Raw genomic sequence first — 16,712 nt, 5'->3', positions numbered from 1 at the left:
TTATGCTTTTACTATATTCTTTCTCACTGGGGTAATTTTTATCCATATTTTGGGAATATTAAAAATATGGTTATTTTTGTGGCATTGCAATACTTCAATCTATCGTCTTTTTTCTTTTTCTACTGTATTTGAACAATCTATGATCTCTCATATGGAAAGTTCTCACATCTCTTATAATAAGCCACTCTTAAGGTCAAAAAATAGTCAAACACATGATTTAAAATTTTTTAACTGAATTCCTATTTTTTTTTTAAATAAGTCCCAGTTGATAACTATTTCATTTTGGCTTCTAAATTAAATAACAATTCCTAGTTTTACTAAACCTTCTTAAGAATTCATTAACTTTGCATTATTCACAGCAATCTCCCCTTGGTAGAGTCAGAAACTCACCAAAGCACATCTAGAATCTTCCATACTAACTTTAAGGAGAAGCTGTTAATGGAAATTGTTACCACGGAGCAGAGAGCTTAGAGCATTGTAATTCAGTCACTTTCTGTAAAAATGTATCTTTATAGGGATATAAGGCCATTTTCATTTTCTTTTATCCACAGGAGAATTGGTTATGGTGTTCTGTGACATGCAGAAAGGTCCCTGTGTGCTCTGGGCATTTGGGACTTCTTGTAAACCCTGACACTAGAACTCGCAATTCCATGGAGTTTTCTATGGCATGTTTTTCTGTTGAGTTAATGATCACACCTATTTAATAGGTATTTTACTTTATTTGTGTTCACAAGACAAAAACTCTTGAAAAGGACTGGAATTTCTATTCTAGATTCAAGAATCTCAACAAAAAAGGGAATTATTGCCTTTTGTCAACATATTTGTTGCAAAGTAAATGCATGTTTCAAGGTTGTGTTTTTTGTTGCAGTTGGGTCCCATCAAGATGGTTACAACTTATATCCATGCTACAGATTGCAAATCTGAATCTTGCCCAATCTTGTGCCACCCTCCCAGTCTCTGATACACTTGAGCCTGTTACTGTGTCATCTTTTTGAGGGTCTTCCTCTCTCTCTGATCCTTCACCTTTCCCAGCATGATTTTCCTTCCCAAAGGCTGACCCTTCCTGGCAACAAGCCCAAAATATGTGAGAAGAAGATTCACCACTCTGCCTCTAAGAAGCATTCTGGTTGTACTTCCTCCAAATAGGCTTCTTTGTTCTTTTGGTAGTCCCTGGAGTATTCAATACTCTTCTCCAACACCGCAACTCAAAGACATAAATTCTTCTTCTATCATTTTTATGTGTTGTCCATCTTTCATATGCATTACAAGTAGCTGAAAAGACCACCTTTAAATTGTCATCATTGATTTTAACAATGTGGCAGGGTTCTTGACAGTAGATTTTTCTCAGTGTAACACACTTCTTTCACTTGACTGCTTTCACTGTGCGTTTTGATTGTGGATTCAAGTCAAATGAGATTGTTGACAACTTCAATCTTTTCTCCATCAGTCATGATGTTGCCTATTTTTCCAGTGGGTTTTATTTTTCTGTGATGTTGCAATATAATCTATTTTGAAGATCATAGTCCTTTATCTTCAACAGTGTTTCAAGTCTTCTTCACTTTCAGTGAGTGAGATCATCATCTCTATAACACATATTGTTGCTGAGTCTTCCTCCAAACCTGATGTCATATTCTTTTTTCATAGAGTCTAGCTTTTTGAATGGTTTGTTCAGCATACAGATTGAATAGTTATAAAGAAAAGATACAATGTCAGTGCATATCTTTCCCAATTTTAAGCCATACATTGCTCCCTTCCTTAAAACAGACACGTCTTGTACCCATTTTCTTCTTTTTTTTCCTACTTCATTCTACTTCATCCATCATCACCATCATCCTAACCCATAAATAATTTAAGGGCCACATTCTAGGGATAACAAACCAATTTGCTGAAAGGGAACTATCCCTAAGGACTTGATGGATCAGAACAGCCATATCTTTAAATTAAAAACTTCAGATGTCTAAGTGAGAAATAAAGACATTTATATCCTTTTAAGACACAATTATTTTAGTGTTCCTATACTTTAGCCGTCAGAGAGCTGGACAATGATTAAGGATGACAGAGAAAAAATATATGCCTTTGAGTTGTGGTGTTGGAGAAGAATATTGAGCATACCATGGACCACCAAAAGACCAAACAGATTTGTCTTGGAGAGGTTGAAACACGTTTCTCCTTGGAGGCAAGAATTTTAAAGCTCCATCTCACATACTTTGGGGTATGTAGCCAGGAGAGTCTAATCCTTGGAGAAGGACATCATGCTTGGAAGGGTGGAGGAAAAACGCAAGAGAGGAAGACCCCAGATGAAATAGATTGATACACAGTAACTGGGGTTATGGGTATAAATGTATCAGAGTCAGTGAGACTGGCTCAGGAAAGGGCAGGCTTCAGAGCTGTTGTACATAGGGTTACTGTGAGTTGCAGGTGATTCGATGGCATATAACAACAACATAATTTAACCAAACCAAAAAAAGGGGGGAAAGTTACAAAGAAAATGCAAGGAAAGTCAGGAGATCTTGTATAAATGAACCTTTAACTTCCTGTTATAAGAACTAAAAACTGAGTTTATTGCTTAAACCAGTCTGAATTTGGTGTATGTTGTGGTAATGGTTGTCAATTGACTTGAAAGTATTCCAACTAACGTGCATGCTTTAGCACATATATATAGCAAGAAGATGGCACTAATCCAAATGCCCATAAACCAAAAAACAGGTAGAGAAACTGTGGTACAGTCATACAATACAATGTTTTTCAGCTTAAAGAATGACATAGCATTCATAAAATACAACTTAACATGGGAAATTCTAGAGGGCGTTATGCTGAGTGAAATAATTCAAGTCCCAAAAGGATAAATGCTGCATAAGACCACTTTGGTGAAGATAGGGAGATAACTTAGGGGGAGAGAACAGACATAGAATGTACAGTCAATGAACACTATATAGAACCAGGACAAGGGAGGATCAGCCTGAGAAGAATAGACATAAGGGCAATTTGCAAATAGAAACAAGATGTGTATCTAAACGAACTAATCTGAGGATATAACAAGCAAAGGTCTTGTAATCTCCTTTATAAATATCTTTACACACTAGAGAAAGGAATGTTCTGGATAATTAAATTCTTTAACTGCCTACAGGAGCTTTAAGGAGATTACTTCTCAAATCCCATCCCTCTGCCTTGAAAACTAGAAATTTTACATGATAGTGAAATAACAGAAGAAGATAAGTTTATTGGATCTATGTGGTGTCAGAAAATTTGATAATTGGTTTTTCTAGCCCTTCCCAGAGGAATGGTCTCCAGCAGTGTTAACTGAGATGCCCAGTCTTGAAAATCATCAACAGCTGTAGGACCAATATAAGAGAGTGCCTTCCACACTGTGAGAGAGAAAAAAACTATGGCACTGCTGTGAAGGTACTGTGGCAAGGTGTAACCAGAGAAATCCTGAAGATGGAGCCACAGTTAAAGGTTTTGCTTGCTGGATGACTGAATTAAAAGCTGACTTGTAACTGCTATGAGATACAGTGTGCTGGATGATTGAGGAAACTAGAGGCTTTTTGCATTTGTGCTGCTTAACTAAACCTGGACTTTCAGAATTGAGGAATTGTGACTTGTAACCTTCCTAGGGACTGCAAGGACTAAACCAGGCTTGCATTTTGTGATATCCTTTGTCTCCCTCTCCCCTCCCACCCTATTTCCACAATAAGCCCTACAATTGTGAGTACATTCTTTGAATCATGTTACAATGAACATTGGTCCCAATGATTGGTAGAAATATGTACAAAAGTATGTGAGGTGGTCCATCTTGAAGAGGGTGAAACAGGCTGCTCCTTGGAGGCAAGGATTTTGAAGCTCTGTCTAGCATACTTTGGGCATGTTGCAAGAAGGGACCAGTCCTTGGATAGGGACACTATACCTGGAAGGGTGGAGGGACAGCACAAGTGAGAAAGACCTTGAATAAAAAGGATTGACTCAGTGACTAGGATAATTGAGTTCAGTGTGTCAGAGATAATTAAATTGGCTCAAAATAGAGCAGAGTTCAGAGCTACCGTACCTATGTTGTCCCTATGAGTCAGAGTCGACTCAACAACACATAACAACAACAATAACAATATGGATGTTATTGATAGGGAAAGTTCCCTTTTATGAGACAGATAAAAGTCAGACTTGGCCACTCCCATGTAGCATCTGCTTCTTTTACAATTTGTGTCTGCAATGGTAAGATTTATTGTTCTAAGTTCACAGAAACAATTTGGTTTTGTAAATGTGGGGCTTGGGAAGATGTACAGTTAAAATAATTATTTTTTTTATTTCTACAAAGAGGGGTGAAATCTAAAAGGTTACTTTTGCTGCTATTAAGTTGGAAAGGAAAGTTAAGAAGCCACTTTATTGCCTGAGACAAAAGGATAGAATAAAGATGAAACTGAGAAATTCTTTAAAAATCTATGTATGGTGTCTTTTCCCTTTCTCTGTTATAATGTTACAATATATTGTAAAAGTGATTATGGTTTGGGGATGTTAAAATTTTGAGATATTATAATAAAAAAGAATGTAAGCCAGTTAAATATTAATTGGATATTAAAAAAGGGAACATTTTAAAAAAATGCTTATAGTAGTAGAATTTGGTATTGAGTGTGGAGCTTAGCCTAAGAAAGATTAAGCCCCACTCAATATTCTGAAAAATTACATCTGAAAGAAGACAAGTTAAAAAAAGAGAGTTTGCCAGTGAACTGAGGCAAGGTATCATCTGATGATTAGAGGTGGGAAGCATGCAATACGCAGAGACAGGCTGAGTTTGGACATGTTCCTTCACCACTGTCCATCTAGTATAATGAATGGGTAAGTGAAGGCTTGCTGGTTTGTGGAGCAGGGATTCCTGAGCATCCCTGACTTGCCCTCTGTAGGGCTGAGACTGAGTGAAGGGACCAGCCAGTCTGAAAAACAGGAAGAAGTGTGGGTTCCTGTGTTTGCCCTAATGAGCATTTGGACCTCACCAACGATGGCTGAGGATATGTTAACCAGAACCAACCAGATGAAGAGAAGATGTTTCATTCTGTGAACTAGTGTTGGTTACTATAACCTGATGGTTTGCTGCTCTGGACTGGACCTTAGTATACAGAAGCAGATTCAATTGTAAGAGAAGACTCTTTAGGGGGAAAAATGCTTGTTTCCTCATTCTTAGCAGAATGAATAATAAAAGCCATCTATTAAATGAAGGAAAGGAAAATAAAGGGAGTAGAGATTAGGTCAGAGAATAAACAAGTTAAGAGAAAAGGGTTTGTAAAACCATTTGAAGGAAAGATTTGAGTGGAAGAATACAGAGAAAAAGTAGGTATTTGACTTGGAGTGTGATCTTTCACAGTCATAAAGATGGAAAAAATTCTGATTCGGAGCAGGAAAATATTTGCTTGGAAGAAAAATTCTGTCCCCAGTCCTGTGGGAATGACTTGAAGGAGAGAAAGGAGTATACATGGAGCTTGAATGAGTCAACCTTCATCACTCAGGAAAATAAAACATAGAATACAATGTGTTCTTGTTAAAAGTAGGCATTACCAAGAAGAGCTCAAAGGAAGGAGTCAGGCTTAAAAGAGCAAAAGGCCCAGGGTACTAAGAGTGAAAGCAAAGGGGAGAGCCAGGACTCCATACAGAGCTGCCTAGTTTCAAAATTCAAGACTGCAAGAGAAAGGCAGTTTCAATACTTTGATCCGATGTATAAACAGGCCATCTTTCCCAACTTCATAATTCCAATCTTTTGACATTTGTTTTGGCTTCAGTCCAAAGGAATATAAGCAAGATGAGTGCAAACACCTCCTTGGTGACAGAATGCATCCTTGTAGGTTTCTCCCATCTGGCTAATTTCCAGGACGTGCTCATTCTCACCATCTACCTGCTCACAATGGCAGGCAGCCTCCTCATTGTAGTGCTGGTCTCAGCAGAGGCACGCCTCCAATCCCCCAGGTATTTCTTCCTTTGGATCCTCTTGTCCTGGAAGTGGCTGTAACTTTCACAGTCCCTCTGCTGCCTCACCACCTCCACACTGGCCAGCACCATATCTCCTGCTCTGGCTATGCTCTGCAGATGTTTTTCTTTCTCTTTTTGCTGCTACAGATGCTACCTCCTGGCAACCATGGCTTATGACCACTATGCAGTTACCTGTGAACCCCTCCTTACCCACTGTTGCAGAACTGTCAGACATGCCTACAAACAAGATAAAATCATTTAACAACCTGTGCAACCACTATGGAAAGCAGTATGGTGCTTTCTCAAAAAGTTGCAAATCGAAATACCATTTGACCCAGCAGTTCCTCTACTGGGAATATACCCTAAAGAAACCACAACTGCCACTCAGGCAGATATATGCACACCCATGTTTATTGTGGCTTTGTTCACAATAGCAAAGAATTGGAAACAACCTAAATGTCCACCAACAAATGAATAGAGCTCTGTCATATTCACAGGATGGAATACTATGCTGCATTGAAAAATAAGGAACTCATGCAATTTTATTCAAAATTAGTGACCTTGGAGGACATTATGCTGAGTGAAATATCTCAGTAACAAAAGGACAAATACTGCATAGTGCCACTGTTGTAGAATGGGACTGGCATCAGGGTTGGGGTGAGACTGAGAAAAATTAGGTAAATTATGTATACTGCACTGAACAGATGAAGGAGAGAACAGTTTAAAAGCAATATATGATTGGCTATCACAGTTATGACAAGAGTCCAGAATGAAGATTGCATAGTGGAGTGTACTGGGGCAAGGGGGAATTGTATACCAATGAAAGAATTTTTCTTTTACTTTTCAAAGAGAAAAGCAAACTGGGAGGGAAAGGATGGGTAGCGAGAAAAATGCAACAATGAATAAACAGAAATCCAAAATCTCTGTAAACGTCCATTAAAATTAATAATTAAAAAAAAATAATTTAACAATCTCAGTCCTTTCTCCATCTATCATGATGATGCTTCTTGGTCAGTGGTGAGGATCTTTGTTTTCTTGATTTTGAGATGCAATCTATATCAAAGGCTGAATTAATTAAAACATATAATTCAGCCTAACTAAAATACGTCACCATTCAAAAGGTAGAACCCAAATTAAGTGAGGAAACTGGAAAAGTGTGGAAGTTCTTGTGAAAGCAAATAAGGCAATGGTTAAGAGAATAGATTTTCATGTCAGATTTGAATTTTTGTTCTACCAATCAATTATGTGTGATCACAGCAAATCAACCATTTCTTTTTGCTCATGAAATTGGGATAATAATTGGTGACTTAATTCATCCTTATAGGTTTTTCCCACTGGTTCATTTCCAGGGATGGCTTTTCTCTTGCTTTCTCAAAATGCTGAAGAGCAATTATGTCAGTTTGAGGACTAAGAGGCACTTGATTCAGATCATGGTCTTCTCAATGACCTGCTATGCATCAAAGAGCTGGACAATGAACAAAGATGACAGAACTGATGCCTTTGAGTGGTGATTCTGGAGGTTACTGAATATCCCATGGACTACCAAAAGAACAGCTGTGTCCTGGAAAGTGTGTGGCCAGAGTGCTCCTTGGAGGCAAAGATGACAAAGCTTCATTTTTCATACTCTGGACATGCAGCTAGGTGAGGCTATTCCTTGGAAAAGGACATCATGATTAGAAAGATAGGGTGTCAGTGAAGGAAGATTTCCCCCCCCAACATGATAGATTGACACTGTGACTTCAGCAAAGGGTCCAAGTCTCAGAGATGAAGATAGCACAGGATAGGGCAAATTTCAAGTTGGCTGTTCATAGGGTCACTATGAGTTGTGCTTGACTCCAGAGCACCTAACAACCCACTTAGAGAGGTTACACAATCTCCTCATAGTTGTGCTGGTCTCAATGGATGCTCTTCAATCCTCCATGTACTTCTTCCTCTAGTCTATTCATCTTATGTGTATGAGCATTTATAGAGCACTTATAGTCACCACATTTAACAATTGACACAAAACAGTGTCTCAGTAAGTGTATGTATCACAGTATCAGGCAGGTCAGCAGAATTCGCTATCCAGCTTATGCCAGTACCATGTATCAGGGGAGACAGTTTTTTTATGTCAATTGCACTGGGGATCAAGATATATAAATAATGTGGAGAAAGATACTCCATATAATGCTGCTACAGAAAACTACCACCCAGCACAGACATAAACCGAAGACGAGGACCCTGAAGAGATACTGAAGGACGTACATGAACAAGACCTGCCAAGGAGCTGAGAGGGTTAATCAAAAGAGCTATCTCTGAGGAGTACTAATAAATAATACAAATCCACACCCTTTTTCTTATTCAGTTGTGCAAGTTTGGTTGAAGGCCTTTACTGTGCCCAGTGCTCTGTTTGGCCTTGTGGTGAAAACCAAGTCAACACGAGGTGATGATTTTGTCTAGGTGGTGCTTGCTGTCTTGGGGAGTTAATGGTGACTCTCATTACATTGTCAAAATGTAATGGAAAGAAGAAATATATTTGAAACACTGGAGTGAAGAGTCAAGAGCTTGTTCCCTCAAAACACTTCATGCAGTGATAGAAGGGATGTCTTTGCACTTCCTTGAACAGTCTGGTCAATCAGCCCTTAATATATTCCTATACTCTGTCTACTTACCAGTGAGTAAACTCCAAAAAAGCTCCTCAGTGCTTATCAAAACCTAGTCACTGAATCAATCCATCTTATTGAGTGTCTTCCTCTCTTGGACTGTCCCTCCACCCTCCCAAACATGTCTCTCTCCAAGGACTGGCTTGTTCCTCCTTGCAACATGCCCAAAGTATGTCAGATGAAATTTCAGAATCCTTGCCTCTAAGAAGCACCCTGGTGTCACCCTTTCTAGGATGAACCTGTTTGTTCTCCTAGAAGTCCATGGTATAATCAACTCTTCTCCAGCATCACAGCACAAAGGCATCAATTCTCCTTCTACTATCCCTACTCATTGTCCAGCTTTCTGATACATAGCAAGTAATTGCAAACTTGGCAACTGTGTAGTCATCCTTCATTAGATCTGCTAGGTACAGCAATTAGTTGGAAGTTTCCCAGGGAGTGGCTTGTATCACACACACACACACACACTCACTCACTTACTTGGCAAAGCTCTCTGGCTTTTAGCTCAGTAAAATCCTGCACCTGACTTATCAGTTGACTTGTGTCTTGGGCTTGAATCAGTGCCCTGCCATGCCACTTTCTAGTCTTGGCATTCATTAGTTTCTGCAGCCTGTAAACTAGTAGCTGAAGTGAGGTGAGCCAAGACTCCAAGACCAATATCTATCTTTCTTTCAACAGGTAGACAGACAAATAGACAGTCATGTGCTTTCAAGTTAGAACGAATTCATTGCTGGCCTTACAGTGGGTCTTCAGAGGCTGTTAATCACACAGGAGATTACCAATATTTCTCCTGAGCAGCAGCTGGTGAATGTAAACTGCTTTGTCTTTACATTCATAATTCATGACCCCAGAGCTCCATACACACAAACACGTGCATGCGTGCACACACACACACACACACACACACACACACACACACACACACATATTGCATCTGTTTTCCCTAGAAAACTTAGCCAAAGACAGGTGATATGTTCTAAAGTTTTATAGAAATTAAACTACAACATATACACTTTTCAGTCTGAATTAATTCAGCATTATTTTGAGGTTCACTCACACTATCAACAACTCATTTTTATTGCTGAGTGGTATTCTATCACATGACTGTACTGTAATTTGTTTCTTCATTAATCTATTAATGAGCATTTGGAATTTTTCCAATTTTGGTTTATTACAAATAAAGCTAGTATAACATTTGTGTAAAGATTTATATGCTTTTATCTCTCTTAGGTGAATACCCAGAAAGATTATTTTAAGACCTTTACAATTTTAAGAAACTAAGCAATAAAAATCTGTAGCATCTGGCTTCTGATTTCACCGTATTTTTTCTATTCTATTTTGTCCAGTCCCTCACTTATTTCCTGCATGTATATGTTAAGGCAGGAACTCTGGTGGTGTAGTCAGCAGTGAGTTGTACTGCTAACCCAAAAGGCAGCACCTCTCCGACAGTTTGAATCCCCCAGCCACTACTCAGCAGAAAGATGGGCAATCTCCCTCGAGTTTACAGCCTCCGGAGAATCTGCAGTAATGTGCTGAGACAGTTCCAACTTTAGTTTATAACTCTTCTCGAGAAAAAGTTCTATAAAGCACATTAGTCTTTCTAGAACAAAGTTTAGAGTCATCAGTATGCAAAATAAATGGGTGAATGAAAAACAGCCTTAGTTTAAGACTGAAAACCTGAATGATCATCTCTACTCTGTCACTGCAAAATATCGCATGTTACTGCAGAGTAACATGACCTAGAGTAATCCCTATTACCTTTCTGGCTTGCAGCAGCAGCATCAATAAACTGGGGACAGATGAGCTGTGTTGTGTTCCAGCTTCACTATTCTTTGTCTCTTTCCCTAAGAAGTCTTTGTTCCTTCTCATTTTCTTACAGAGCATCAAAGAGAAGATTTTAATGAATGCTCCTTCCTTACTATCTCTACCAACCAGTTCTTGAACTGAATTCCAGGTCAGTCAAGTATTCCAGTTAATGGCAATTCCACAAGTGGCAGAGTAGAACCACACTCTTTACAATGTGACCTTTCAGAAACAGGCTTTTCTTCCAAATGCCACCCAAGAACACTTCAACTGCATTAATCCTGGCTAAATACAAGCATGTGTATTTGGTTGACATGATAGCCAAAATAAGCAAATTTGAAATTCAGAACTATAACCCTGAGCACAAAAAGGAACCAGCTGAATAGGTTATCTGCATATTATTCACACAGAAATTTTCAGTCACATGTGTGTTTATCAGTAGAGAAGGAAAAGACACATAGAAGCCATCTATTTGGCGATACCCTCAGATAATCAAGATCTACTCTCCCCCGTGTTGAAGGACCGAGAGTAGATGACACCTGTTTCCCAAGTTCTAGCTCTTCTGGTAAATTATCTTATCTGTGAGTTGTATCCAAACATTTCACATCTAATATATATGCATGAGGTTACAGTGTCTTAGGCAGGGCCATGAGTATTGTGCCTGGTTCGTGGATTATTTTTTATTTCAGGAATTTCTAAAAGGGGCATTATCTGAGCCATTTATCATTTTCCACATAAAGGAGCAAGGCTTCACAGATTTGGACCTGGAACACAGAGAGAACAGCTAGAGGTAAGCCACCAGCGAGAGGAATGATTGTGAAAGTTGTTCATGTGACTGACCAATTGTGCCCATCTTACAATTTTGCTCCAATAAAAAATCTGGTTCTTCTTGGCTGAACAAGATCTCACCTCCACTCCTTATTTCCTAACACATTTCCGTGCTTTCTTCATGACTTAATAGAGAAACTTAATTTTACAGAAACCCCTTAGAGGCTAACAAATGTTTTCACACACCACCTCTTGGCAATAATTTGCACATACTGGAATAATCAATCACTTTTTCTTTTGAATCGGGTAGAAATCTGTGATGCTGGAGGTAGGAGCTCGAAACAGTTTCCCTGGTCCAAACTCACTACCATCAAGTCAATTTCCACTCCCAGCAGGGCAGAAAAGAACTGCTCTTTCAGGAATCCAAGGAGGGATTACAGAAGTAGATTGCCTCATCTTTTTTATTTTGCAGATAATGGGTTCAGCCAATCTTTTGCTTAGTAGCCATATGTTTTAACCACAGTTGCCATCAGAGCTTCTTACAATAGGCCAGGATTCTCAAAATGTGATCCTTGCACCAGCAGCAACAGCATCAGCTGATAACTAGAAATATAAAGTCTCCTCCAGCTCTTCCCCAGATGTACTGAATCAGAAATTCTCTAGGTAATAATTCAAACTCTTCGGCATTCAGTCAGGCAACTCAGAGTCTGCTAAAATCAGAATACAATTGCACTGGAACCCCAATTCAAGGGAAATAGGCTACAGAAAGACCAGAGTGCACCGTTTTGAAAATGCAGTTTCCCATCTTGGCCACATGATGGCAGAATAATGTTGATAGCCTCACTTAGGAGTAAAGTGCACACTACTACACAATTATGCTTCTGCCTAGAAACTGCTAACCTCTAGAAAGTACGTGTGATTTAGTAAAGCAAGATAAAATTATTTGTAAAAAATAAATTTTTTAAAAATAAATTTGTAAAAAAGTGTTGGCCTCTACCAACTCCAAGACTGAAACTGGCTTTCTTCTTTCAATGAAAAGATAGTTCTATGCAGGGAGTAACTGGTGCCCAATAAAGTAGCAGGTAGGACCACACTCCAGGAGGTGGGTTCATGTGAAATTTGTAATTAGCTTCCACCCCTAGAAAGTGAGCTCTCGTGGTTTTGTGCTTCACAATTTGTGCTGCTAACGAAAGGTCAGAAGTTCAAATCTGAGGGAAAAAGATGGGTGGTCTCCTCCCATAAAGAAGGGCCTTAGAAACACAATGGAAGGTGACCATGAGTTAGCATCAACTTGACAGTGGCTTTTTATCCAAGTCTTGTTTTCTAGGAAAGGACTGAAAATGAATACCATTTCCAACTCACAACTTAACCGTTCTTAGCAATTCAGTTGGGAAGCACTATAGTACTGGGAGGAAGTTAGGGTCATTAACACTATTTGACATCATTTGATTTACATTTGACATCAACCCTGAGTTTCATCAAAGACAAGAATAAAACAATATTAGAAATTACCCAACTCCCACATCCTTTCCCAGTGGGAAACCTAAACAGTAAATGCCACCAGCTGGAAAAGTACATAGTGCAATTATATTAAAAATCCTATCCATTGTGCCGTGACACTAAACCTCAGAGTATCTTGGCATCTTAATTGAACGGTGAAGATCTGAACAGATCAAGGAGACAGCAAGCTGATGGGCTAACTGATGCAAATGAAGGCACCAAGGCTATACAGCCCAGATCATTTAAGGGGTAGAACATAGAAGACCACCTCAAAATGATATACCTTCTCCTCCCTTTTTAACATCATCAAATGAGGTAGAACAATAATTCTATCTAAGGTACAAGGTGAAAACTCTAAGACTAATCAAGTTAGAGCAGTGAGAAAACTCTTCAAAAAGGTGATTTTTTTTTCACCCCCAGCCCCATAGATGCAGCTATTTTTGGCTCAGTATCTAAAGCTCCCAAACCAAACACCTAGGTCCTTGTTGCCTGCTGACCTCTCAGGGCCCCACGTGAGTAGTTCTAGGGCAGAGCAAAAGGCCTGAGTCTCAGGGACCCCTATTAGCCACCATGCAACCCAAGGTCTTTGCATGGAGGTACGCATATCACTTCAAAGTGCCTAGGGGAAAACAGGTCAAGTTCCTCTCCCCCACTTCCTACATGGATTACATTCTGCTGGAATCCCAAATACTCCCTTGACAATTCCCACTGTGGAGGTGTAAGGTCCTAACCTAGCCCTCTAGAAATGAGTTGCATGTGCTGTCTTCCATAATGAGCTGTATCTCAGCCCCAAAGAAGAGCCTTAAGGATCCAGGCCCAGGGCAGGGCAGGCCACAAGATGCCACTCCCATCTGCTTGTCAATCTTGTGCAGTTAAGGGTGCATCATTAGGTTGTTCTTCTGACTGAAACTCTTCCCACCCACTGACTTCTCCCTCCCGATCGTGGTTCTGGCAGTGCCGGAGGAAGCAGGCGCGGCTGCCGAAGCCCTTGCCACAGCTGCCACAGCTGTAGAGGAGTTCGCCCGTGTGCGCCCTCTGGTGGGCAACGAGGTGTGTGCTCTGTCTGAAACGCTTGCCACAATCAGGACATTCGTAGGGCTTCTCGCCAGTGTGGACTCGCCGATGCGTGACGAGGTTGGCGCTATTAGTAAAACATTTGTTACAAAACAGGCACTTGAAGGGCTTCTCGCCAGTGTGGATGCGCCGGTGCTTAGCCAAGCCTTGGGCGATGCGGAAGCACTTGCCACAGTCGCTGCAGCGGTAGGGCAGCTCCCCAGTGTGGATGCGCTGGTGAATGAGCAGCAGTGAACTGCGGCTGAAACCGTGACCACAATCAGCACAAATGAAGGGCCGTTCACCCTTGTGCATCTGCCGGTGCCTGGCCAGCTCCGAGCTGCTCCTGAAGCTCTGTGAGCACTCGAGGCACAGAAATGGCTGTTCACCAGTGTGTGTGCAATGGTGGTACAAGAAATCGGAGCTGCAGCCAAAGGCCTTCCCGCACAGCTCGCACACGAAAGGCCGCTCCCCGCTGTGTGTGCGCAGATGGCATATCAATTCCGAGCGCCAGCTCAGGCACTGGTTGCAGTGTGGACATTGGAACTGCTTCCTGACGCTGTGGCCACCTTCCTGGCTCTTCAAGTTGGAGCTATGGCTGAAGGTCTTGTCACACTGCAGAAGCTGGTAAGGCTTAAGCAGGTCAGGAGGGGCAAGCTGTGGCAGGGAACTGTCAGCAGCAGCACAGGGTATCAGCTCCTTGCTCTCGGAGGTGCACCAGTAGTCAATATTGTCTGGAGGCTCCCTCGGTGACTCGTCCCCACTGGATAGGGCTGAGCTCTCCTTCAGCATGGCAGGGGTTTCAGGTGGGGCACCTTCACAGGAGAGAGGCCAGTTAGAGAGGGTTGAGAACGTACTTAAATGTAAATGAAGAGGTGAGCTCTGGTGGCAAGAAGCTGCACTGCAATTCCAGAGTTGTGTGGTTCAAATCCACCAGATGTTCTGCTGAGAAGGAGGAGCAATCTCCTCCTGTGCCAGTCAGATCTGATTTGACGGCACACACACACAAAATAATAAAATTAAACTTTCCAAAAAAATGTAAATGAAGAGCTGTATGTCCTAGTTTGAGATGTAGGCTCTCAAAACAAAAGAAGTCAACTCATTTCTATCAAGAGGTATGGGGGGTGGGATGGAGGTTCAAAGCTGAATTTTCTCTATAGTAACATTGGGAAAATATATGACTAAAGAAGAAAAATTAAAGAATAGATTATTTCCCCCTCCCTCAATATCTTTCCCAAATATTGAAAACCCACCAAATTTTCTCTTCTGCTTGGTTACAGTCCTCTTACCTGTAGAAAAGGGTGGAATCAGTCCCACATTAGAGGGTCTTGGATCTTCACAAACCCTCCGTTCCTCATCCTGCTCCACCTCAGGCTTAGGAAACATGGACCCTGGTGGGTCAATCAGAAGATTAAAATTTTCTAACCTTCCCTTTGAAAAAGTAAGATTCACACTATCATTCCTTGGCTTATCTAATTTCGATTTTTTAACAACCACCCTTCCCACCAACTTATGTCTACCTCTTACACATCTTCTATACTTGTGGTCCATTTTACTCTCAGAAGGCTTAAATGACTAGGCATGGCCACAGAAAAAAAGTCATAGATGATGAGCCTGGAACCAAAGATAGCCTAGAGATATGTAGTGCAAACTTGTCTAACCCCAATTCTAACCATCTCCTCCCTCTCATGTCACTCTAACCTAACCAGAAAGGATGGTCTATATATACTATTCACTAATGCATCTATGCCCTCTACCTTTCAGTCTTTGGTCTCACATTTCTCTCTGCTTGGAATAGCTTCGTTGCTTTATTTCTCCATAGTCAATTCTATTTTTCAAGTACCTCAAGGTCCACAAACTTATTCTTGACCACCCCACATCACATAACACTCATTTAGACTAATGCTTCTCAAACTATCTGTGATGAAGAACCAAGAGTTCAGTGTTGTTTTGTACTTTTACTCAATGAATTGAGTTCACTTAGCACAGGTTTGGCTACTGTGGCAATGATAAATTGCTTCAAAAGCTTCTAACCAGTTTTTCTCAAGGTATATATTTATCCCACCACAAACTTAGCAAATAGTTCAGAAACTGGCACTGGCCCACAAACCACAACCATGAAAAGTACTGGTCTAGAACACTCACTTAGCAGTGAGCATTTTAACTATTCAGGCTTCTATGTTTAAATGTTTAACCCAAATTAGACTACTTGTCTTGCCAGACAGAAGGTAATTTCTAGGTAGAGAGAGGGAATATTTTATTTATTTGTGAACCCTCACCCCAAACTGTGATGTGTAAAACTGACTGTAGTGCCAGAAAGGATTATAGAAGTTTGTATTCCTACATATAAGAAAATGTTACTGCAATCCCAGAGATATGCAGTTCGAATCCACCAGATGCTCTGCCAGAAAAGGAAGGGCAATCTCCTCCTGTACCTGTCGGATCTGATTTGACGGTACAGACACACACAAAATAATAAAATAATTTTAAAAAAAGAAAGAAAATGTGATGGAACTGTATCCTCTATTACAACCTGTTGTCATTGTCAGAAACACAATACTGGGTCTCCTATTACATCCAATAGGACTATTCAGAAACAAAAATGTTTTTGCAATAAATATGTGATGTTGTTTGTTGTTGTTATGTGCTGTCCAGTCGTTTGCAACTCATAGAGACCCTATGCACAACAGCCCTAAACCCTGCTCTATCATGTGCCAATCGCAATGCCTCTGACACACCCATCCCGATTACCCCAGTCACTGAATCAATCCACCTCATAGAAGGTCTTCCCCTCCTGCGCTGTCCCAGAAATTATGTTATATATGCATTTCCAACAGATATGGAAACTGTTATACAATACCTTTAATATCACATGCAAGTAAAATCTTGCTGAAGATTATTCAAAAATGGTTATTAAATGAAATGGTTAAAAAAAATGGTTAGAACAGTACACCAATAGGGAGCTGCCAGAAGTTCAAGCTGGATTTAGAAAAAGCT

The 16,712-nt window shown here is 40.4% G+C and overlaps 1 protein-coding gene across 1 annotated transcript; it reads right to left on the bottom strand.

Moving 5' to 3' along the window:
- Positions 1-13,520: 13,520 nt before the first annotated feature.
- Positions 13,521-14,507, bottom strand: LOC102846452 (zinc finger protein 180-like). The gene has a single exon (XM_006896291.1). It carries the CDS (start codon positions 14,505-14,507, stop codon positions 13,521-13,523), a length of 987 nt encoding a protein of 328 aa, XP_006896353.1.
- Between the last annotated feature and the right edge of the window lie 2,205 nt (positions 14,508-16,712).

This window comes from Elephantulus edwardii, unplaced genomic scaffold, assembly GCF_000299155.1.
Source record: "Elephantulus edwardii isolate Elephantulus edwardi_28Jun2011 unplaced genomic scaffold, EleEdw1.0 scaffold00184, whole genome shotgun sequence".
Lineage (NCBI taxonomy): Eukaryota > Metazoa > Chordata > Mammalia > Macroscelidea > Macroscelididae > Elephantulus > Elephantulus edwardii.
Note: the sequence above shows the minus strand (reverse complement) of the source record. Positions and strands in the feature narration are given on the sequence as shown.

What these genes read in the sequence shown, in the direction of transcription:
- LOC102846452 (XM_006896291.1), bottom strand. Translation starts at nt 14,507, where the DNA reads ATGCTGAAGGAGAGCTCAGCCCTATCCAGTGGGGACGAGTCACCGAGG.